The 26,009-nt window shown below is 37.1% G+C and overlaps 1 protein-coding gene and 1 long non-coding RNA gene across 3 annotated transcripts in view; one reads left to right on the top strand and one right to left on the bottom strand.

Moving 5' to 3' along the window:
- LOC5576220 (inositol-3-phosphate synthase) overlaps positions 1 to 16,645 on the bottom strand; it is a 35,185-nt gene extending 18,540 nt beyond the window's left edge. For both annotated transcript variants that reach the window (XM_001655947.2, XM_001655948.2), the window contains exon 1: positions 16,337 to 16,645. In XM_001655947.2, the coding sequence (XP_001655997.2) occupies positions 16,337 to 16,453 (117 nt within the window). In that variant the 5' untranslated portion in view covers positions 16,454 to 16,645. The remainder of the gene's footprint in view (positions 1 to 16,336) is intronic.
- On the top strand, positions 9,495 to 24,375 carry LOC110679557. Its single transcript, XR_002502585.1, has 3 exons — positions 9,495 to 9,604; positions 16,256 to 16,259; positions 24,366 to 24,375. It is a non-coding gene; the product is annotated as an uncharacterized LOC110679557 (long non-coding RNA).
- The last annotated feature ends 1,634 nt before the right edge of the window (positions 24,376 to 26,009 follow it).

Genomic DNA, 26,009 nt, shown 5'->3' on the forward strand with positions numbered 1-26,009 from the left:
ATATTTGCAGCATATCAGTGATATGATACAAATATTAAAATGGCCAGGCCCACTGTGCAGACTTGGGTTTGAAGGTAATTTGAAAATTTTGCGGCGATCAGATTATTCACGTATGAATAACATAATAGACGAAAATTTTCCAATTTTTACAAGAAGAAACGAGGACAACCGTACCAACCGTTCCATTTTAGGGAAAAAGATACAATCGTTGGGAGTGGCTTTGCTAAGAATGTTATTGCACACTCCGTTTGTGGTCCTTTTCCGTTTCCTGGGATGGGACATGGGTATTTCTCCCTCATGCCCTGGCTGTAAAGCCTAGGCTACAGCGCCATTACTCGCTCTCTGAAACGAGATAAAACTCATTCTGACCTCTCCCGCAGCAGTCATAGATAATTAAAGAAATAGCATTGTTTACGGTGAACGTTTCCTATATTTTTAATTACTTAAAAATAGATTTTTTAATGTCATGGGAATGTTTATAATGTAACAAAAATAGAGAACTTAAATAAAAACGAATAAATAGGGAAAATCATGCAAAAGTAAGTACATTTAGTTTCTGAAGAACAGCAAATATTATTGTAATATATTTAAAGAATTATTTTCAATCAAGTGTAGCTGACAAGTTTTTAGTGTTACAAAAAATTGAGGAGACTCGAGGGCTTATTTGTCAAAAGAAAAAAGGAAAACTAAAGATAAGTAGGAACGAACTCACCAAATAACGTTATTGTTGTATGTTGCCAAAATAACTCCTCGTGTAGGTGAGTTGTAGAATGACCGCATTCAAAATTGGCTTTTCCACTGTTTTCGATGACATCAGATTCCAACAGCTCAACAACGACGAGCAAAACACGATTGAGAAAATTTTTCACGTTGGAAACTACCATTCAACAATTCACTGAGCTTTATTCACATGATATCTTTGTTTAACAAGCAACCAGTCATCAAATGACCACGCGTCATACAGATTCTGTCTGAAACAATCTTTTTCAAACAATCCCAAACCATTTCACAATGTTTTGGACATAGATCCTCGACTTCCCGTTTCGAACACAGCACCCACGTGTTACACGAGAAGTTAAATGCACCGTCTGACATCACCCCCCAAATTTCCACAGAAAAGTGGAAGCAGGAACTTGAAAACACCCATCACAAAACACTTTCGATCACGTTTAAATTCACATTTCTCTTACCTTTCCTGACAAAGATATGCTTTTAAAATATCCGCAATTACAAAAAACAAACTATTTCTTTCGAATCACTTGCCGGGTGGCATAGCACCATCATCATTTCCAACACTTCATTTGCCAAATCGAATAAAAAAAAAAAAAAAACACGGAACCGAAATAAATCGTGACAGCTAATTCGAAATTGCACCCACTCGCGCGCACAGCTTGCTGCGATCTCCTGAACTTATGGAATATGATAATAATCCAAAAACAAGGAATTTGCGCGCCTAAAACAAAATAGTTGCATGATATAAACATTGAGGCAGTGTAATGTATGTTGTTATTGATTATAAATATATTTGTAATAAATAAAGGAATCAATTCCACTGCTACTGTTGGAGATAAGGGAATAAAAGCGAATAGCCAACAAAATCTCTCCTGATTTCTATTGTCACTCCACGTCATTGTCTAGTTGCCATTTCATGCCATGATGCTCTCTTTCTTCCTATTATATGTTATATAGAATTGTGTTTAAATTTTATATGTATAGTAGAACATAATACTGTAAATGATGTTATAGTAAGGCATTATACAAAATATGGTGAACACAATGCAATTTTCTATTCTTTAAAAAAAATGGAATCATAAATAAAAATCATAATTTGGTCTCAGAATCCTGCAAGAGAATTTCACTGCTGCTTTCTTCCAGGGTTTCAAGCTTGTATGGTAATTAAATTAAGTGTCCTGTAAAATATAATTGACAACTTCACTTATAGATTATGTACAGGATCGCTTCTTGGAACAGACGAAAAAGCAAGTCAATCAAACGCTGAAAGCGATGTTGAATATCTGGTTCAGCTTGCACACTATGTAAATTGAATTTGATAATAAAATATAAAGTACAATACAATACATAAAAAAACAACAATTTAATACGATATAATATGATACGATGTAGTGTAATGATGAAGAGTATTATGCAATGAAAAAAATATAATACAAGGCGGCTGCAATATGTATACATGTTTTTTTCTTTTTGTCCCATCGACCTGCGGAAATCTCAAAAAAGGAAGAAAACAAGAGGAGAATAGAATTTGGTCTGAGGTTATATAACTCCAGTATCATAAAATATTAAACCGAAGATCATAATTATTGTTGTTGCTTTAGTCCAGGATTCTAATCGGCCTGTGTTTATTAAATGAATGTTAAGGAAATATAGAATGACTTATCACATTATGTTCGCGATTACAGAGCATCAAATTCAACAAATGCATCATTATATATAACATAATAATACAATATAATATAGTATTATATAACACTGTATAATATAATATAATACAATATAATATAATATAATATAATAAAATATAACATAATATACTACAATATAATATAAAATAACATAATATAATATAATTGAATATATTATAAAAGAACAAACTGAAAATCTTGAGAGAACGCAACTATTCGTGTAGTAGCTAACCTGTTATCAGCAATTGTTCAGCAACCCTGCAACCTTGTGCTCTGTATTAAAAATAAAATGAAACGCCCCAGCAAACCTGAAAATACCAAGATCTAATGTGTGGGGTTATTATATAGGAGAGGGGGGGAAGATATTGAGTTGTACACTATTATGAAGCAACTAAACACTGTATTTGCGATGAAAAAAATATGTATGGTGTATCCACTTGTGCCCTGTGGGTAGCTCAACCAAAGCTACAAGAAACAAAATGTATGGAACAAAAATTTAGTTATTTTCCGCGTATCAGAATTCTCTACGCAACGTGACATATCTGTGACATGCCTGTTATATTCACGTTCATATGAGCTTTCAAACTTACCACCACACACTCATTGGCATCACGTCACAGTAGGTATAAGAAAAAAAAAAAAAAAAAAAAAAAAAAAAAAAAAAAAAAAAAAAAAAAAAAAAAAAAAAAAAAAAAAACTCAGCAATCGCAGAAATAGAAGACCGTCTACGCGAGTCTCGTCTCAGATCGTAAGCTAACACACTAAAAGAACATCAACACTGTTAGGCACCGTCCTTAAATTACATGACGTTGAGATGGAAGTGAGGAAGGTGGGGTAGATTGAAGCGTTATGACTTATTTTTTTTTAACGACGGGTGGGGTGGTAGGTTGGTAAGAGCTCGAAAACTTTCGTCGATTCTTGACTCACTTCATCCCATGACATATGTTCTTGATGATAAAATATCGTAATTGGGACGCATACAAATTTACATGCATCGCCAGCGTACGCACTGCACTTCATTGAAAGTGAGCTCAGCGTATATCAGCAGATCGAACAAATTCAATTGACGGAACGAACTCATACGCAAATCCTCCGCTTTCATTACTGCACTCGCATATTTCACAGGGAGGCTTTTTCGTCTGCTGCTGGCAAAGACCAACACACATGCAAAAAAAGTTTTCAAACCAGAACAAACTCACCGGATTCGCCTGCAATTCCTCCCTATCAAGGAGAGCGCTCGCCGTCTTCGTTTTTGCACCTATACTACAACGTGATGCAACACCACGTCACCCTTCTCACTTTCGCCGTATCACTAACACAATAATATTTCTTCTTTCGAATTCTGTTCAGTTTGACTTTCACTCACACTTTGAAAATAACGGAGGAGAAGCTAAATTACTTCACAACTAACCACGCGGATGCAACATGAAAATTCATATTTTCATTTAGGAAAAAACGGCACTTCAACAACATCAAAGTATGATTCATAAAATGCTCCCCGATTCATAACACTTTTCCACACCAATCACAAATTCCTCAAACTCGGTCCAAGAATTGGCTAAACGGTGACAATCACTTGCGGAGAGAACAACGGAGACGTCTGCTCGTGGCGGAGTAACAAACCGAACTGATATCTATACAAAAAATCAATTATTACAACAAAATGAACAAATTGGTACGAATTTTGATGATAAAATTCGTTTTGGGGATATATTTCAAGCATCCTTACAAATTTTCAGATTGACACCATGCCTAAATCCTTGTTTAAAACTATAAGTTTATTGATGTCTGCCAATACCACACAGAACACGATGATGGAATTTCCTATTATTTTAATATAAATAAACATTCCTTAACACAAAAAGCTTCACAACATGCAATTTGACAATAGTTAAGACAAACAACGTTCATTAACATAGGTTGCAATGGTTTCTCTGCTCTATTAGAAGGAAATAAAATCGTGTGACACAGTGATCAATTTCACCCTACTGATCAATTTCACCCGAATTTACGGTACTCATTGAAGACATGTGCTGAAATAGATTTAGAAAAATGTCCTTAGAGGAAGCTTCAAAGAAATGCTTATAGAAACTTTTTTGACTGGATCTGTAGATTAATTGCTACAGTAGACTGGCCCTGAAACAAAAAAAGTTCTAAAACTTAACTGGGCACACCCTAGATTAGATTTGTGTCTTAGGATAAGAAAAAAACTCTTTCAAAATTCCAACTCGATTGGTTGCTCCGCCAGCTGGCGCTTTCAACTCAAAGTTTGTATGAGATATTCGTTTCAAACATATTTAGAATTGGCCCTATGTCACTGTTTCGTTTCGCTTAGTGGCCACCAAGCTATTTTGAAGAAATACAAAGCATGATTGCATTACTACTTCAGATAGTTAAAACACCAACTTTATCAATTTAAATCATGATACAATCTTCTACAATATTGATTACCATGTTTTCAACATTCTGGGTTCAATTGAACGTGATCAATAATTTTCCCATATGTTTGAGCTGGAAATCCCATACTGAGCTGGGCCAGTCTATTGCTACAGGAATAGGAGGAGATCCCCCTCTACCGAACGGCACCTAATACCGTCGAAAATATGAGAAATCATGGTCCAATGAATAAAAGGAAGCTATTTTAGAGAGCAATGCTTACGTATAACAACACATCCTTAAAATTTGTACGCTTTTCTTGAAAAAGCAAAGATGTTTAAAAGCCGATGCAAAGTTGACGTATTGCCTTAAAAAATGATTTCAAACATGGAAAAATAATTTGGAACTCGCAAGCATAATGGACAACCATCATAAATTGAAAGTTAGAATGCCCTAGCACCTTCTGTCCCCTAGTTTTGGACAGCTTGATTTGTTACATGATATCTTTGTAATTTTTGCACCAATGTCTCCAAATAGGTACATTAATATTTCATGGATTTTATCGATCTTGGTATCCAAGATGCGATCCAAGTAAGAAGTATTAAAATTCAGAACAACACGTAGGAAGCCGGATCCTATTCTTGGCACTTTTGATTCACTTCGGCAGTGGGTTTTTTTGAAAGCTACAAAGCTCATATTTGGCCACAATATGCGTCGTGTTGAAATGCTTCTTATTGCAAAGTTTCAGGCAAATAGGCCGAAAAAAACCCCCCATGCCAAAGTGAATCATGGAAGTGCCTAAGTAGCTCTGCACCCTAAAACGTGTTATTTTTCATCATACATGAAATAGGTTTTTTGATGGGCGATTTGCAGGTTAAGTAAAACTCGAATCACTCTTGTGAATGTTACAAATGTATTGATTTGGCAATAAAATACTATTCATAGAGTAAACACATTCAACAATCTACAAACTTACAGGATTCGAGGCATTTCCAGCTCGTGTCCGGTATTGGGTGCTACCTTTTAAGATTGGTCAATTTGGTGCTAAAAAATCATCAAAATGCATTGTCGAAATTCATATTTATATTTTAATTTTTGTACGCTACAAAAATATTAATATTTATCATAAATGGACACCACGACCGAATAAAATCAATAGTTTTTGAATTCTGAATTTAGCTATTTAGATGTCCGGTACTGGGGGATCTGTCCTTACTGTAAATTGTTATTATAAAGGACCCCTATGTTTTTCTCATCTGTAGAGCTTTTTAATCACTGCACAGTTTAAAAGGACCCCTATAGGGGATTTCCTCCAGAATTTACAGTAAAATTCTTGTGAAAAAAAAATGAGAAGATATTTTTGTAATCCTGGAAGTAATCGAGTAAAAAAAGAAGAATTCTCGCGGAACATCACTAAAGGACCTATGTACAAAAAAGAAGAATTTCCTTCGTTGCATAAATTCAAGTTATGTTTGGAATGGTGCTTGGATTAGTTCTTGGAGAAATTCATAATGAAATTTCTGGAGATATTCTTAGAGGCTTTTGGACGAATCCATGCGCGAATGTTTGAAGTAGTTAATCGAGATATTACCCCAATAATTACTGGACTGTTTTTGATAAGACACGTTGAAAGAATTCATGTAAAAATCGCTGAAATATACTTTTGGGAACTTGTAATCAGAAGACACAGTGTGTTTGTTTGACAAATTGGGACATGAATTTGCGAAAAAAAAATACGCGTTCTAGTGAGACTCGAACTCACGACTCCGTGTACGCTAGACCGGCAAACATTCATTAATGTATCCCCGAAATAATTTATGAAGTAATCTCTAGATAAACTCACAGAGAAACTCGGGGGAAATTATGAAGGTATCGTAGTAGGAATTCCTGAAAGAATTCAAAGTGGAATTCATTTAAAATTCTGAAAAAAAACTTGATCAAATATTTAATTTAACGCCCTGTTGGGGTGGGAATTTCAGTGTAACTGGCTTCAATAATGTGCAGATAGTGGAGGTGACGAATTTGTAGCAAATAGTATCTGTCGTGGGGAGTTTAAACTTTTGTAAGCTACGGGTATACACACTAATATGTAAATTACATATTATTTAGAATAGTTCATGATTTAATCAATTAATGAATTTTGCAACATTGAAGCTGCTCAAACGGAAAAGCTGCTACCTATCAATAGGTGTTTCGTCCGTACAAAGATGTCTCCCAAAACACGTTCAGTAGAATTCTTATTATTATTATTAGCTTTATTAGGGAGATTTTCAGCCAGTAGAATTCTTATTGTTAGATATATTGGCAAGAAATTACTGGAGAAATACACAACCCTTAAAGATAATTTCTTGAAAACAGTTCCTGGATATAATCTAAGCAAAAATTGTTTTAGGAACCCCTGATAAACTGTAAGAATACTTGAACCTTTGAAGAAATTCATGATAAAATTACTCAAAGCATCCTTGAGATCAATGATGCATTTGAACGCGTTCAGGTCACGTTTCAGTTCAATTTGCTGAACGCAGCGATCAAGTAGGCTTGAACATTGAGCATTTTAAAAATATGAACTCGTGTGAGCCGAAAATTGAATCCAATAAATGTTCGGTTCTAATTTTTTTTCGGTTCTAATTCGTATATATTTACCATTTTTGTTTCATTTTACAATAAAATCACAACTAATGTGGTCGGCCTAGGGGCTTTTCAATCTAGGTTTAATTTTAATGTTTGATGTGGTATTTTAATTGATTAGGATGTCATGTTGTAACAATTCGGCACGTTCTGGAGCGCTGGTATTTAATCCAATAAATGTTGTCTGATTTACGACGAAAATCTATACCAAAGCTTTGTTTTTGATATGCAATATACAAGGGCTGTATGTTTTTTCCTCAATGAAAGTTTACGGCGATGCATTCATCTATTTCCCAAGCAAGAGCTCCGATCATAATTGACAACTGAAAGGGGCATTCTTAAGGTGATTGTTGCTGCCAACACTGCTTCGCAACATCATTGAGTTAGAAATGATTGAATCTGCAGAACAATAAGTCAAGTGACATGTCAGCCGGGGATTAAATGTAAACATAAGTTCAGAATAGTGCAGTCTAATAGCGTACAAGTACAACTTTCAATAATCTAGTATAATATTTGAACTCTTACTGAAAATCTGAATTTACTTACAGCTAACAGTTAAAATTCAATAGCATAATGGGTAAAACACGATTAGTATAATTATCACAGAATTGATCCCAGTAAGTTTATGAAGTTCATGCAAATCATTATTCTAACGTTAAACCTATTATCACAGTTGTACAAAGGAAATGTTACGGGCGATTCCAACGCCTTTCTAAAGAGAGCTTACACCGAGTTATGTGAATAGTCTACAGTTAAATTAAGATTCGACAAACTAAATTAATGAACTAATAAAATTCCAGCTTAAAGCTGTCTCGCACCCAGAGAAACGGAGTTTGCGATATGCTATATAGAAGTCGACAAAGAGCCCCTAAAAACCTCATTTATCGCCGTAACATACTTTAAGATAAATCGCACGGGAAGCTGCGTCTATATTTCGCGATTCTGCGTCTATATTTCTCCGATAGAATGCAAATCGAACCAACGAATGCAATTGAACTGGGAAGCAGCGTCGATATCTCGCGCCCCGAGAGAATAAAAGGTATACCCAAACCCACGAATGTAATCCGAGCGGGAAGCTGCGTCAACAATTCGCGCCCCGATTCGAACGTCAACAAGTCACTGACCGATCGTAGTTGCATTCCAGGAAAAGTAGCGACATCCAACAACTGTTCTGCCCATGTAGCCCTCCGTTTGAAACGGTTAGAAGAAGAGCGCGCAATTCAGCAGCGCGAGTGGGCAGCGGAAAAAAGAGCTCTTGAACAAGAGAGAGCAGTCGTCCAGATAAAATATAAATTGCTCGAAGCTCAATTAACAGAGCGGAGAAAGTCGTTTAATGGCAGGAAGATCTCTGCCGATGCTGCACACAATAACACCGATAGGGTTGAACACCCAACTGATAAAGCCACTTCAGGTGTATCTTCGTCGGAGCAACATAATTGGGCTGTACGATCAGGAATGCATCTAAATCTGTCGTTGCAGCTGACAGAAATGGATCCCAGAGCTGATCGAACACTAACACTAAATGAGATTCAGCAACGAAGTAGCAATAGCAGCGCGTTTCTCAAAACTGTTCCAAAAGAACGAAATTTTCAGCAGACCAAAAATACGCTTGATTTTACCATGTCTGTAGTCGAAATCAGATTGTTGTAAATTATTTCAATCATTGTCGGTGGTACATCTGTCTGTAACTCACCCTCACCACCAGGATTGAAACATTTTCCCGAAGTAAGCGAAGGTAGTTCAGCCTAGAAATCCTTTATAAGAGAGATACGCGGAAGCTGACATTTCTGTCAAAGTGTGAGCCAATCGAGCAGCGAGAGCTGTCAAAGTGTGAGCCAAACGAACATGCGTTATGTTTGTTTTGAACTTTTCTTGAGGAGTAATGTTATCCACTTGAAATTATTTCGGTAAAAGTAATTTTGCATGAAGCGAAATAAATGAAATATTTTTCTTTTTTAATTTTTTTTCAATGCGATTTTTAGTTGTTGATTTTTTGGGCTATTTATTAGTTTGAATGTGTAGCTCAAAGATCTATAACGAAAAAAAATAATATTTTTAGCGATGAGGAAGTCATGTCCGTGTTACAATATTGTTCTCGACGCCGAGCAAAATCAGCACTGCTGGTCTGTTGCCAAATATTTCCATTTTTCTTCCGCGTATCTCTCTATATAGGATCACTAGTTCAGCCCAGATAGTAGCAACAGTTCACGGTTTCGCTAGTACACGGGAAAAAATTCTGTGGTAAAAATTACTATTTTAGCTGACTACGCCCATTCTTGAAACTACCATGGAATTTCAGATCATTTTACCATGTTTACGGCACATCTCACCACGTTACTGGTACATTTGAAAGAAATAATTTACAACAATCTGATATCGACTACAGACATGGTAAAATCAAGCGTATTTTTAGTCTGCTGAAAATTGCCGGTGCGAGCGCTTAAGTTAACCCCCTAAAATAGTAGTTTTTACCGCACAATTTTTTTGCGTGTATGCACCCAAATGCGCCACCCAACTTTGTAGCCCCTAATGTTCCTGGTCCAGCACCACCCCCTGCGCGAGCTGTATTTAATTTGGCTAATACCTCTCTTAAGGTGAAACTCCTTTGAATCCACTAATAACTGTATAAAAGTAGTGGTATACAAAAAATATTCTCCTATATGTTGGTAATAGTGAAATTATAATTGATAAGACGTTGTTGCCAGTAATAGCTACTTCAATTTGAGTCTTTTCCCCTTCGACTAAATAAGATTGCTTGATGTCGTAAGTAACCATCAACGTATCTGACAGCCCTGCAAGCGAGCAGCCGGCGTAAAATTAGAAAAATAAAAAAAGCAAAATACTGTGATCAAGTGATTGTTTTTAGCACGGTTTGGTAAAATTTTAAGTTGTTTTCATCAGAAATCAACTAGTAATTGTTCTTTAACTAACAAGTAGTGAAAGTAAACAGTGTTGGAGGTTCTGCGTTCAGCAAAAGTGGAAAAATTCGACGAAAAGTGTTCTTCGTTCGCAGGCGGATAAGTGTAAACAATTGTAGCAAAGTTAAACGTCCGTGTTGAAAATTAGCACGGTTCATTAAATTTCCATCAGCTACTAGTGTTGAAACTACGGAAATCGTAAGGTAATAGTGTTCTGATGTCTCGTTAGCAATTTGGGAGTGAACTTAGTGTAGGTTAGTGAAATATTTTGAGAAATAATGTGGACTTCCAGAAATGTGTTTGTATATGTGAGGAAGCCATTTTCACTGCCATGACAGGGATTCCTTCCTATATGTCCTAAAGTGACCGACGTTGAGCAGCGAGAACTTCAACAGTAAGGAGAGTTTGTATGACGAAAAGCCGATATTGATAAACACACTGAAGACCAATGTTCAACCAGCATTGAATACATCCACGGATAACGTCGAGGAGGATCATTCTGAAGTAATCAGCCAACAGCCGTCAATTGACTGTCTGCTGAATGATATAGGAGATTCCACAGTGCTGCCGATGAGTGCTGAGTGGCCGATGAGCGTCAATATGAGCAAACTAAAGTTTCGAAAGAATATTGGAACTGAATGTGTATGTGCAGATCGTTTGCATCATGTTCGAGATTGGTATAGGTTTTCTATCGTCGATCATCAGAAAAACAATGTTTGTTTACGGTTTGGCAGTAGATACTGTGCTCTCAAAGGCTACAATTCCGGCAAGCAAACAATCGGAAAGTACACCCAATCAGGGATGAGAAAAGTACTGGAGCAAACATTTACCGCCTCTACATTTACATCTTCCTACACGACCATCAAAATCCAAAGCAAACCATGACGGTTCAAAACAAAAAATGTCACGGCTCTTCAAAAAATGTAATCTTCTTCTTCCTAACGTTTTTCAACCCCGAATGCGAAATGACTCGAGCACAGTGGTGACACGATTTTTGCGGTTTTCGGGGTTTTGCATTTTTGCTCGATAAAGGCAGTATGAAATTGAACTTGTTTATATGTAACGTAACGGAATGATTGTGGTCTTTCTGTTAGAGCTAATAGATTTCAATTAGTTGAAAACACAAGCGAAATATTAGCGATTGAATGATTTAACACTTTTTTCTGCTTGGAATGGCTGCCCGAAAATGGTCATAGTGGAGAGACAAAAACAGTCAAGCAGTGTGTGAACCGTTGGCAGCGCAACGCCTGATGGTATTGATGCTGCTGCTGCTTTGTGTTTTGGTGGAATGGCAGAATCGATGAACTGTGGTGAATTGTGGTCACAGTTCCCAAGACTGCACCCAATTCTGTTTTTGCACGGATTTTTTTTACACGGCCGTGCAAAAAAAGTTTCCATACATTTTTTTTTCCACCAAAACTTTATGTTTGCATGAAACGTCGAGAAATGGTGTAACTTTTTTTGCACGGTTTTTGAAAATTTTAACCGAAAACTTTTTTTGCACGGTACGCATCCCCCGTGCAAAAACAGAATCGGGGGTATTTTGGTTATGCTGCGGATCACTACGCTGTTTCATTTTATTTGCGACGTTGGATTCGTCGTCTCCACCCTCGTAGTTGCTACGCTCAAATCCAGTTGTGTTTTCGCGAATGTGAAGGACAAGTATTTCCATGGGATCACACCATCCGAAAAACAAGAGCGTACAATACTAACGACGACAGAATGTGCAAGAAGCGTGGTATGAGGAAGATAAAGACGGTGTATGGAAGTGCTTACTCGGTTACCCTTTGGCTTGACGATACTTATACGTACATAGTATTGCGGCGCTTATATTAAATCCACATCCAGCGGTGGCGGTAACGCGCAGAAGATATGCGCGCAATTCAAACGCAACGTCAAAATTCAAGTAGGCTTGGATTTTTTCGTCCTTCAAGGACACAAATGTTTCAAATTTGCTAAATCTGAAACATTTGGTGATTTTCATTATCACTGCGACGGTATATCGACATTTTCAGATAATCGCATTACGTGGATTTATCTTGCAGAGCACAATAGGATTGCAAATCCAGAGGGGCGACATGGTGTATAAACGAATTGTTGTGTGGGCTAGCACTAAATGTGATTACAAAACAGAATTACAAAACGTTTTGGGTACATTCAAGTAGAGAGCGCGAATGTTTCGAGTTTCAAGCAGGAGCGAAATGTGTCTTTTGGGAGCTTGGACGAGAAAATCATCTTGCAGAGTAAGTTGATGCTACTGAAGACAGCGCAACGGGTTAACGACAAGAATGCAAACAGGTTCGTGAAGAGAAAGGTTGAGACGTACAATATGATAAGATGGTATGTTTGTTCAAGACCGTGTGATGGGACCACTCAATCAACTTGGCCTGGGTATAAGCATAATCTTTATCAGAGCTTATGAATGTGGCAGAACCACAATTTCAACAACACCAGGTGGCATATTCGAAGTGTTTGAAAATGATAATGAAATGCTTGCTGGATTATCACCGACGAACATGAAGACCATCTCCGTTTAACCACTGCTGTTCTCCGTTGACATCATTAAGTTCATTGATTGGATTACCAAAGGATTGTCTTAGATCACCGAATTTGTAAACGAAATCGAAATAGTAGAGGAGGTGATGCATGCGATCGTGATGCCGAGCATTATTGCGCTTTAAAAAGCAATTATTAAAACAATTTTCGGGCATTGAATAGTCTTGAAAATATGTGGAGAATACGTGGGAGAATGTTGCTGCCAACACTGCTTCGCAACATCATTGAGTTAGAAATGATTGAATCTGCAGAACAATAAGTCAAGTAACATGTCAGCCGGGGGTTAAATGTAAACATAAGTTCAGAATACTGGACAAACATTTCAAAAGGGCACATCGACATTGGTAAACATTGGCTTTGCAAGCCGTTGTTGAGCCCAATTCAACTCGATCACGCTCACCAATACCACTATCAGAAAGAACTAACACCAATCTCTCTGATAGTGGGGTTAGTTTGCGTGGGCGGGCTAAAAAGGGCTCACAAGCAACGTTTCTGAAAAAAGGCTCAAGACCTCTTGGGCCCTTTTCAAATGTGTGTCCAGAATAGTGCAGTCTAATAGCGTACAAGTACAACTTTCAATAATTTAGTATAATATTTGAACTCTTACTGAAAATCTGAATTTACTTACAGCTAACAGTTAAAATTCAATAGCATAATGGGTAAAACACGATAATTATCACAGAATTGATCCCAGTAAGTTTATGAAGTTCATGCAAATCATTATTCTAACCTTAAACCTATTATCACAGTTGTACAAAGGAAATGTTACGGGTCTACAGTTAAATTAAGATTCGACAAACTAAATTGATGAACTAATAAAATTCCAGCTCAAAGCTGTCTCGCACCCAGAGAAACGGAGTTTGCGAAATGCTATATAGAAGTCGACAAAGAGCCCCTAAAAACCTCATTTATCGCCGTAACAGTGATGATGAATCGAAGCCAAACTTCAAATTTTCAAGAGCACGGATCTGGAGAACAAAACATCCGTTTAAGCTGAAAACTTAATCGATTGGTCAGTCGCTGGTGGTGACTGCGTACTCGTGCAAATTTGGCTCGGGATCCGTTCTTTTTTGGCTCGCGTTCAGTTCAAAATGCATCCCTGCTTGAGATATTCCATAATTTCAATACTCAGTATTGAATATTGACAAAATCTCTAAATGAATTCTTGAAAGAAACTTAGAAGAATTTTTTTATTAATGAAGGAATCTTTGGAAAATGCCTGGTTGAATTTCTGAAACCATTTTTGAAGGAATTCTTAGAGGTATGTATAGAAGTATATCTGGATGCAAATTTACCTAGTGAAATTTTAGGGCAATCCCTGTAGGGAGTCTTGAAAGCATACCTGGTAGAATACTATTCCTGGAACAACCCATGGCGAAATATAGAAAAAGTTCCTAAAGACATTCTCGCAGGAAACCTTTGGAAGAATCCTTGTGACCTGTATAATTTGGAATAAAACTTTTTGGCATAACAGTCATTTGGCCGGCATCTTTTAGAAGATGGAATTAATATAATATAATGCTGGTTATGCAAAATGACCTTATGCAGCATGATCTTATGCCAAATGATCCGCTCAGGAATCCTTGTAGCAGTGCCGTAGTGTGCGGACGGCTAGGTTGAGCCCCACCAAGGGCGCCAGCTTTCAGGGTGCGCCAAAATGCGTGACCCACTTTCTGGACTTTCTGGAGATACATATTTAATAAATGTGTGCCTAAAGAAACAGTCCCTAGAAAAAAAATCGTAGATTGAAATAATTTCTGGATTTATTTATCAAAATAAACATCCCAGAAAATATTTAATAATTCGTAAAAGGAAATTCCTACAAGAATCCCTATTAATTAATTAGCTTATGAATGGTGATCTTGGCATTTTGTATGGTGATTGTGTCCTGTACTAGACTCGACTGAAGACGGCCTTACAGTTGAGGTCGAAATACGCGTATCTGTCAAAGGATACAAACTCTAGTTGAATTATATGGTATAGTACTAAATTCGTTTTTTTTTTTTCATCTGATCTTGGGGATCTGTATCTCAGATTCTGGTAGTCAGAATGGGCTGAAATTTGGATGACGAACTACAAATAATCTGAAGTTTTGTATATACTTAGCTCACTAAGTTCCAGTCATTTTCAGAGAGGTTTCATTTATTTTTCAAAGAAAAAAATAAGTAACCGTTACATTTTTCGATTTAATTAAAAAAACGGTAAGTTTTGGTTTGTTAGTTTCTTCGGCAAAGTTGTTCACTTCCGGAAATTAAACAAACTTGCAGAGCACACCGACCACCACCAACTCACCGTTTTTAATTAAATCGAAAAATTTCCCGGTTACTTACTTTTTTCAGAGGGTTGGTTCTGAAACTCCTAAAAAAATATTGAACCTCACATCAGTTGCCTTCATGACAAAATAGTTAAAACTAAGTACTGGTACAGTTCAAACCCAGAAGTAAAATTTGAAATTTTCTTAAATAATAAAATGACAAACAATAAAATGATGAAATAGAAAAAATATTGAGTGACATTATAATTTATTTAAAAAATATCTTCATCAATTTTATTAGAAAAATGACTTTTATAACGAAATTCTTATTTCTGACCATAGTGCTGAGGACGTGCTTATAGAACTCAAAGCAAAGGGGGCTTTTTCCCCATTGGAACGTAACGGCAGAAAAAACAGAAAAAGATGATGTACAATTTACAAATCATCTCTGCATTGCACTAATTTGTAGTAGTTTCAAATAAAAAAAGACTTGGCTCAGACCAATGATAATAATATTATGTGAGTACTAATGAAAATGAAAAAGTAAATTCATTATAAACAAGAGATCAAACAAATGTTTATTGATCCTTGATTTTCTAATTCGTTTTATCCTACTAGGGTAAAGTACAACTCGAGCGCTTTTATAACTGACTGTATCTCGGAAGTTTTGACGGTCAATTGATTCGAGATTCTGCTATAAGATGCACTTTTGTTAATACCTATAGAGTCAAATAGCAAATGCAAAACCTTTCATGACGAAGTGAATCGAAACTGCTGATCCTATCCTGTTAGGTTTTCCTATAAGTGAAAAATTTGCATGTATTCTATTTTCATCTAGGATGCACTTATCTGGAAAATTCCAAATTCATTCACTTGCTGCCACTGCATATTTACAGTACTATTGATACACGTGTTCTTACGTGGGCGCACAGTTAAATGAAAATCAATAATCTGATGCTATTTCTGGTCATCAGTGAACACAAGACAGTAGTAGAACCGAGGAAAATGAACCAAGCTCGCATATTCTTTCTCCGGTGCGGAGCAGTATAATCATCGATTTTTTTATCCACTCCATCCTGCCCTTGACCGTGAGCGTGATAAAGGTTTGTGCACTTCTTTAATGATAATGTGGCCAGCCCACACCGGTTTCGTTCACAGTTACTTTGAACTATCAGGGTACTTACAGTGTAACCTGATGGTCCTTCGTTGAGAACTGATGTCGTTTGATACTGGTAATCCACTTCGATATATTTGTCACTATAGTGCACATTTGGCGATACTACATTCAACGCGGAAGCCATTGTTTAATTGGTTTATTTGAGCACAATATTTTCACGACACACTTTCAAATGGCGCAACACTTCAGTATCCTCCGGGTTTCGGAACGGTACAAGATAGCAAGGGTATAACTCCCAAAACTGGCTCCACAGCAAGAAAGGAGAACACGACTGACAAGCACGCGAGTTGGTAAAGCACTGCTCAACGTGGATAGCAAAGCTCAACTCGTCGCTTTCCAGGCTGGCCCGGCAAAGCAAGTTTACATAGGTTCCACTCGTGATATACCTACATATAGAATATCCCGACTTCGTATGGTGATATCGATGATATGAATGCCGGGTGTAGGGAACGAAAACTGGATGGAAGAAGGCGCTACGGTTGACCGGTTCGGTTACGTATACAGGTATCTCAGCCTGATTCAGGTCCTATGTACTATATTATAGCAACAGATGAGATCCAACGGGCACGGCAAGTCGCACCGGTAGACAAGGGCGTAGTCAGGATTTCCATGAGGCTCGGGGCCAACGACCTCAAGATACATGAAACACTAATTTCTCACAAATCACAGTTTTTGACATCTTCTGGCATCGTGCTTGTATAGTTACATATTTCAAAATTTTGCATGAAGTAGACATTGAGATAATAATGGTCAAAATTTGAAGTTTGTCTTCTCTAGTACATTTCAACATGCCATATTCATTCAGCATCACCACCCAGATAACTATTGATTAGCAAGAAATATAAACTTGAACGCAATTTCCTTTTTCAGTGAATATTTGGCCTAAAAGTTCATATGGAGACTAACAGACCTTTACTTTTTAATATGGGACTAATATTTTCATATTTTTCTACAACATTTTTAAACAAAGTGTATTATTTTTTTTCACTCTCGTGCACAGTAGCGTGCTGTGGGTGCGGTCCGCACCGGGCAGAAATTGTTACAGTCAAACCTCTATGAGTCGATTTCTGAAGGGACCATCGACTCATGGAAATATCGAGTCATGGAACAGGATTGCATTGGAGAGCTGTTTGTGGGACCATCAAAATAATCATGAAATTTTGTTTTTAGTATGGTTCCATGAGTCGATATCGACTCATGAAAGTTTCACTGTATGAAGATTGCTCAAGCTATTATCCCAGGAATTCGTCTTGATTTTTTTTCAAATATTTTTTTAAGATGTACTAAAAGGAACTCCTTTGAAGTTTGCTCCAGAAAATCCTTCGTCAGTCAAATAATGGGACTACAACATAAATTGTCTCAATAATTCTAATAGGCCCAGATAGCCGTAGCGGTATATGTACAGTTATTCAGCAAGACCAAGCTGAGGGTCGTGGATTAGGATTCCGTCCATTGAGGATCTTTTCGTAAAAGTAATTTTCACGACTTCCCAGGGTATATAGTAGGGTGTCAATGCTAGTAATGGACCCCTTAGTAGCTGAAATTCATTCTCGACGCCTTTCCGCAATTATATATCAGGTAGATATACGTTTTGTAGAGTCTAATAACAAGTTCAATGTCTTTACTTCACAGTACACCCATGCAACATACAAAATCATACGATTTTCCCAGAGAAATATACATTTGAAAAACTGTTCTCCGAATGCCTATTATGGACCCTCCCGGGGTTCATAATAGGATTGTTTACAAATTTGACGTTGCGTATTATGGACGAGCCTATTATGGACCCACCTGGAAATGCGTATTATGGACCCTCTTGTGTGGTTTCATTTACAAAACTGTTCAAATATCTGTATTCATGCGCCTCAAACCAAATATTTTGCCTGAAACTGCTGACTAACAATGCAATCGAAGTTCCCCCGGTGGATTTTCATAGGAATAAGGTTGCTTTGAGTGTTAATTTTATGTTTTTCTGTAGGGGGTCCATACTACGCAAAGGGTCCATAACCGGCATCGACTCCCTATATTCGTACCTACTAAAGAAACTATAAGCAAAGAAGCGAAATGTTCCAATAAGCCATTTTACGAGACGTTCTAGTGACGTTTTCTGGCGGGCCGCTCATTGTTGTTGTCCAAAAAACTAGCATGATATCTGAATGGCGCTGGTCACATTTTTGTTGGCGATGACGTCCCCGTCTCTTTCAGCGCATGTTTCTACCCGGTTTACATGAATTACAGGTAACGTAGATGAAAAATATCTTCCCTGCCCACTGATTTATATTTTACATGCGAAAATCAAAAACTTTGTTTCATTGCCACCAGCGCCATTGATGAATATGTTCCTTTCAAATGTAGCGCTAGAAGAAACGTAAATAAATCGGCCCACCAGAAACTTTCAAATCTGGTAAACAAAAGGAAACCATATGATTCGAAACGTCTCATAAAATGGCTTATTGGAATTCCAAGTTTACTGTCAATGTCATAGGCCTATTCACATGACGTTCCAAATCAGCTGATCGGGAAGCTCTTTGACAGTTCTTCTATGAAAATGGCAGCCTCGTGTTAGCACCGGTCTTCCACCGATGTAAACAAATGCATAGACGGACCTGTCACATGAAAAGGCCTACTCCAATCGAGCAGGAGACTTGTTAAACACTTTTTCACACAAGCTGAAAACGGCTCACACAAAAATGTTACCGCCCACGAAAATTTTGCTTCTTCTGAAGCAGCATATTTTCTGTATACATGAGTGTCGGTTGCAATTTTCATGCTTTGCATATATAATGCTCTACTCATTACATTGGTTTTCCACACATTCAGTCAATTTTTCATTCGTTACCCAAACCTGTGAAAATTCAACACACAAAACCTGTGACTCACTTTTAGCGTGGGATTCAACATTGGCAGTGCTGCGTAATAGATTTGACATAGTTGCTAGCTGATTTATTTTGAATATGATCAGATTTCGTCTCTTTATAATTTAGACTCTTTAGTACCTACCACACGGTATACACCAGGGTTTCTCAACCGGTGGTCCGCGGACCCCCAGGGGGCCGTGACGACTTCTCAGGGGGTCCGCAAAGCCATTGTTAATGTGTGATTTTTTATGATTGAAAAATAAATACAAGGAATCAACATACAACATTGTTTGTTTTGCATAAAGCATTGGTAGTGGCGTTCAGATTTTTTTCTATTTCAAATATTGAAAAATGAACTTGTTCAATTTTGATCTACACAATGATAGGTCAATACTTGCAGTGTTTTTCTGCCAATTTGAAATTACAATCTCAATTTAACTGACTACGTATGATATTTTTTTTTCAAGTGTGACAACGAACCTAAACTCGTTCCTAGAGTTATTCAAAGGGAATTCGTGGCATAATTTTGCCTTAGTGATTGACAAGTTTTTCTAGCATCCTGGGGAGACCCCCGGAAAGTTTTTTAGCGAACTATTGAGGGAATGGAAGAAATTTGAAATTATTCTCTGTTTATAAATAATCAAAGCAATCTTCTCGAATTTATAAGCCTAATTTTAGTGAGATTTTTGACTAATATCTGCCGTAGTGATCTAATAAAGATTTCTGCAATTATTCTTGGTCTGACAAACGGATGTTCGGTTCTCCAGATTTGTGCTCTTGAAAATTTGAAGTTTGGCTTCGATTCATATTCACCTTAACGAACTCCTGCAACGGCCTTCAGTAAGGCTTCTTAAAAGCTTATAGCAAGTTTATGAAATTATACTAAGCAGCATGCATGGAGGTCACCTAAATTTTCTTTGGGAAATTCCCGGAGAAGATTTCAAATGTTATGATGAAAGCTTGGGAATACCCAAAGACATCATTCAAATCTAGTGAAAATCTTTTGCATTTCGATCAGAACTTCATCGTACTATTGTTAATATTTTTAACAAGTCAGCAAGAACTTTTATTGGAAGTATGTCAACAACCTGATTTTCTGTTGATTTTCACAATATCCTTCTCAGAAGTTTATTATCGGACTCTTAAAAAGATGTTTACTACACTCTTGGCAAGATTCTTCGTAAATCTAGTGTACTCCTGATGATTTTAGCAGAAGTATTGCATTATCTGTTTGTACACATGTTTGAAAATTTGTAAAGTTCTCTGAATCTCTTTTAAGTAGGTGATCACTTAAACACATCTGCATATTCCTCAGCTTATGTAAGGACGTTGCCAGTTGATGTGTCAATCTTGTGTGAGAGTCAGGGGTTAGTCCCAAAGTAGCGGATGGAAAGGGGCATGTTTCATACATCAGTTCAAAAATGTAGGGGGAGATCCCCCAGTGCCGGACAGCACCCAATACCGGACAAAGTCGAAAAATTGAGAAATCATGGTCCAATTAAGATTGTGTGTTAGTAGAAAAGGAAGCTATTATGGAGACTAATGTTTGCGTAGAATAACCCATCCTTGATATATGCATGCCTTTTTAAAAAAAGCACAAAAGTTTGAAAATTTAAAAAAAAATAACGTTTTGCCTTAATTTTGAGCCTATTTAGTAATTATTTCAGATATGAAAAAATAATTTGGATCACACAAGCATGTTCGAACATGATCCTCATTTGATAGTATGAATGTATTTTGTACCAAAATTGAACTAAATATGGACAAATTACAATTTTGGTTTAGCGCTTCCTGTCCCCCAGTTTCGGACAGCTTGATTTGTTATATGACGTCTTTGTAATTATTGCACCAGTGTCTCAAAATACATTCATTTTTCGTGGATTCCGTCGATCATGGTATCAAACATGCAATAAAATTAAGAAGAATGAACATTCAGAAAAACATCGTGAAATGTGCTATTTTTCATCATATATGAAAGAGGTTTTTGATGGACATCTTGCAAACTAAGAAAAACTCAAATTGTTCTTGTAAATGTTGCAAATGCATTGAATTGGCAATTATGTACTATTCCTATAGTGTACACATTCAATGATGTTCAAATTCACATAATTCGAGGCATTTCCAGATCGTGTCCGGTGTTGGGTGCCACCTTTCAAGATCGATCAATTTGGTACTAAAATACATCATCAAAATGCAATGTCAAAATTCATATTTATATCACCAAATTTATTTTTGTACACTATAAAAATGACAATATGTATCATAAATGGGTAACACGAGCACATGTAACCAATATTTTTCGAATTATGAATTTAGTGGCTTAAGTGTCCGGTACTGGGGGATCTCCCCCTACCACTTACGAATTGCTTAGTTTTAATACTATTTTTTATGAATTACTAACGTGATTTTTAAGTGTGCCTGCCAAGGGTATCTGCTGGTTCATAAAAAAAAACTTTGGAAGGCTTTCATAAACTTTCATATCGAGACCATCCATTTCAGGGGTCCGCGGAATGTATGTAGACCTTCAAAGGGGGTCGCAGCTGCAAAAAGGTTGAGAACCACTGGTATACACAATACACATACAAAAGTGGTCAATTGGCAAAAAAAACTTTCAGTTGACAACTGTGGAAGTCCCAAAAGAAGAAGAAGAAGCTGAGAAGTAGAAACTGTCCCAGTTGGGACGTAACGTCATAAATAATTTTAACAGCATTTCCTAGAAAGTTTATATTAGAAATGTGCATTAGGGTGCGGCTTATTTTTCGTAAGTTCTCAAAACCGAAAATTCGAATGCTCTTCTGAATTCAAATCACATAATTAGGCAAACCTCAAATTTTGAGCCAAAAATATTAAGATTTAGAGGTGGCGCAAGCGACTTGAAGGGGAATGTTCAAGTTATGAAATATGACTTTCAATGATGTTTTCATAACTTTGTTGTTTTCTAACCAATTTTGAAGCTCTTAGCACCATTACCTTCAAAATTGAATTTATAAAAAGTTTTATGCGGTTAACCCTCCCTTACTCGATATCGAGTTAGAGAACCATAGTAAAATCTGGTTTTCAGGGCTACCTCGAAGGTTCCTTGGATCGCAGTTGCACTGGTTTTGTGTTTTGCAACTCGATACCTCCCTTTAATGGACCTTTCAATATCGAGTTGACTGTAGAGTTGTCTAAAAACAAAACTTCTTTAAGTTAAAAGTAGTTTTCTTCAATTTTTCCCTCTTCTTACTAAAAAAATCATTTTTGTTTGCCCATAATTTCAAAAACACTTAACCGATCCCAAATCTTTTTATATGCTTGTAAAGAAATTTTAGTAGTTTTTCAATTGTGTATACAACAAAATCATTCAAAAAATTGTTTTGACTTAGTTCTTTTACAAAAACAGCTCAAGCATGGATTTTCAAAGGAAAATGCTACATTTTTCAAATTTGTATCGTTTAAGTGACACTCGTAAAATTTGAGCTGAAACCGGGTTTTCGAAATTTTTAAATCTTCAAAAATGTCTTAAAAGCATTTTGTTATAAATTTTGTAACAATTTAAACTTAAAAAATGTATTCTATTCAACTCGTAGTTATAATCAGATGCTTCACAAACTTCAAATTAACAGTAAAACTGTAATTTCCGGCGAAAAAAAATCATCTATTCTAATAAATTTGATTTTTTTTTTATCAAAAAATCATGTTTTTGGGAAATTTTTGTTAAACAACTAAGTCAATACAATTTTTAAATTAAATTTAATGTATACACAGTTTGAGAATTAGCTTCAAAAGCATGTAAAAAGATCAGGAATCAGATTAGTATTCATGAAGTTATGGTCAAACAAAAATGTATTTTCAGTAAAAAAAGGAAAGATTTAAAGAAAGCTGCTTTTAACTAAGGCTTATTTTTTGTTTTTAGACAAATTTGATATACTACAAACTTTTTATAAATTTATTTGTGAAGAGAATAATGCTAGGAGCTTCAAAATCGGTTAGAAAACAATACAGTTGTAATGACTTTACTGAAAGTCATATTTCATAACTTGAAACTTCCCCTTCAAGTCGCTTGCACCACCTCTAAATCTTAATATTTTTGTATCAAAATTTGAGGTTTGCCTATTCATGTGATTTGAATTCAGAAGAGCACACGAAATTTTGGTTTTGAGAACTTTCGAAAAATAAGCCGCACCCTAATATGCATTGATTGCTTTATGTATTACTCTGAGTTACCTTAAAAAAAATCCTACAAAAATTCTTCCTGGGGAATTAACAAAGATTTATTCTAGGATTGAAGCTCTCATTGCAATTTTTCAGATACACTTCCAGTTGTTTTCAGAACCAATCGTTCAGCAATACTGCACTGCACTGTGACGTCACGCATCAATTTTGACAGGTACTGGTCCTGTTGTTTACAGTTTGGACTTAGTACTTTTTTCGAATCATTCTTAATTTCGTGAAAGTTTGCTGCGAGGAGAGGTCAAATCCACTGCAGATACCCACGGATCGTATTATTCTGTCTTCCTACCGTGGAAAATCGTCACCATCAGCATGCTGATGATAGAAATGCGAAGATGAAAAAATGATGGAAAAAACGACTAAGTCCGAAACGTAAACAACAGGACCAGCAGCTGTCAAATAAGTGAGGTTAGGCTCGTCATATGCAGCGCTCTATTACCACACAGATTATTCCAGGGATTGCTCCCTGCTGTTATTCCCGCCACGTCAACAAACCCGTCTAGCCCTACGATCCCTCTGCTTTAAGCCCCGGTGGCCAAGCATTACCACACCCATATACCCGAAAGAGGGATTGTTAGGCATAACCAGTAGTAGGAAGGTAGACTAAAAGGCAAGGATTGTAAACATTCAATACTGATCAGAAGTACTGTGGAGCGAAATATTATTCTTTGAATTGAGCTTATATTCTATCTTAAATTTATCTTATCCTATATTTACAATTAGTATCTAAAAGTGGCGTAACAGGTACGAATGCTTCATGATTCATGGAAGCTAATTCGTGCAATAAGATTATGGTTAAATAATGCTTACTCTCCTATAAATGCTTACAGCCAAAATTGAATTATCACCTATATCATTATAACAACAATATCATCGATTGTTAACCTAATTTATCTACTGCTAAGGTGAGCTTAAGCGACATATTTCACTTATAACTGAAGCTCAATATCATTTTTCTTAGTCTAGTTGCTTAATTGAAAGATTGCTGTTAAGTTTTGATGTGATCATCATTATTTTCAATCTTATTAATCTTAAGGTGAGGATATGAAATCTGTTTCAACATAAACTGAACTCAATCAAACTTTATTCTAAATCTAGGTGTTAAGCGCAAAACTTGAAGTTCAATCAAACACTTCAGTGTATCCTCAGATGCGAAAACGAATCACCAAAAGTAAGAATCGTTATGACTATCCACTAATAACTTTAACTAATAAGTTATTTGAAATCTCCACAGGAATTTTGTAATTTAACACCTCCCGACGAAATAAATTCACAAACATCAAGATTCGTTTATCGCTCAACAACATCTTACAAAATTCTTTTGCTCGCTCTAAAATGTCTAGCAAAAGATCGAACTCTGGATCAGGCAAGAACTCTGCTGCATCTTTGCTCACCGGTCGAAAGGTATCGAGTGCGAGCGCGACGAAGACAGCTGAGAGATTTGAAAGTGAAATTGTCGTTACAACAACCGAAACAGTAGTAGTCGCTACCGCTAACAGCCCCATTGTAACTGCAAGTGCAGCAAGCGCGATTGATGCAGCGGCCGTCAGAAGCGGCATAATGGATGCAGAGGTAGCAGGCGCAACTTGCGCTGCCACAAACGTTCCCAGTCGTACGACCAATTCCCATAAAGGCGCAGTTTCTAAGCAAACGGCTACTGGCGCTAAACATTATCTCAAAGCAGTCTCTTCGCATAATCGTGGACCTGTCGTAGTCAGACGTAATCCGAAACGTGACGCGCGTCCTGATCGGTATAGTCACTGCGAGTTGTGTGCCGAAAGGGATACGAGTAGAATGGTGCAGTGTGACAGCTGTGAAAGATGGTTTCATTTCTGCTGCGTAGAAGTCACCGATGGAATAGCCGATGTTAGCTGGAACTGCCCTCTCTGTCCGCCCAAGGAACAACGAAATACACCAATCGAGAGTATAAAATGCAATACGCCCACTAAGGATTCCGATTCCATGAAGTCCCGTGGTAAGAAAAGTAGCAAACGGAGTGAGCAACGAAAAATTGAGCTTAGGCTTCAGAAACTGGAAGAACAGAAGCAGCTAGAACAAAGGTTCCTGGAAGAAAAATACAAAATCCTGGAGGAGCTGGATAGCGATACCGCGACGGATATCAGCGAAATTGAACTAGAAAAGATGTCCAAAATTTCGGAATGGATCAGAAGCACAGACCGTGTTGGGGCAGTTGAAGATTCCGGCGTCGTAGCAGAGGATCTGCTCGAAGAGCCTAGGGTAATTCCTGATCGCGTTACACAATCAATAGCGCACGATGATCCGGAGGTAAACCAACAACAGAGTGTGTTTGAAGCCTATCGTCAAACATTACCAAGTTTTGTCCCGGAACAACGTTCAACCCCTCAGCCGTCGAGACCCACATTTGGACATGCGAGGGAGCATTCGGCGACCATGTCTAGAGTACCGCATCCGTCTCGACCTTTATTGACCTCAGCTCTACGCCCGACACAAGAAACCGGTTTGAGTCCAGCGGAAGACACGATTTGTCTCAACCGCAGCCAGCTAGCCGCACGACAAGCGGTGTCGAAGGATCTGCCCGAGTTCGATGGTAATCCCGAGGACTGGCCTTTGTTTTTCTCGATGTATTCC

The sequence above is a fragment of the Aedes aegypti genome, chromosome 3, assembly GCF_002204515.2.
Source record: "Aedes aegypti strain LVP_AGWG chromosome 3, AaegL5.0 Primary Assembly, whole genome shotgun sequence".
NCBI lineage: Eukaryota > Metazoa > Arthropoda > Insecta > Diptera > Culicidae > Aedes > Aedes aegypti.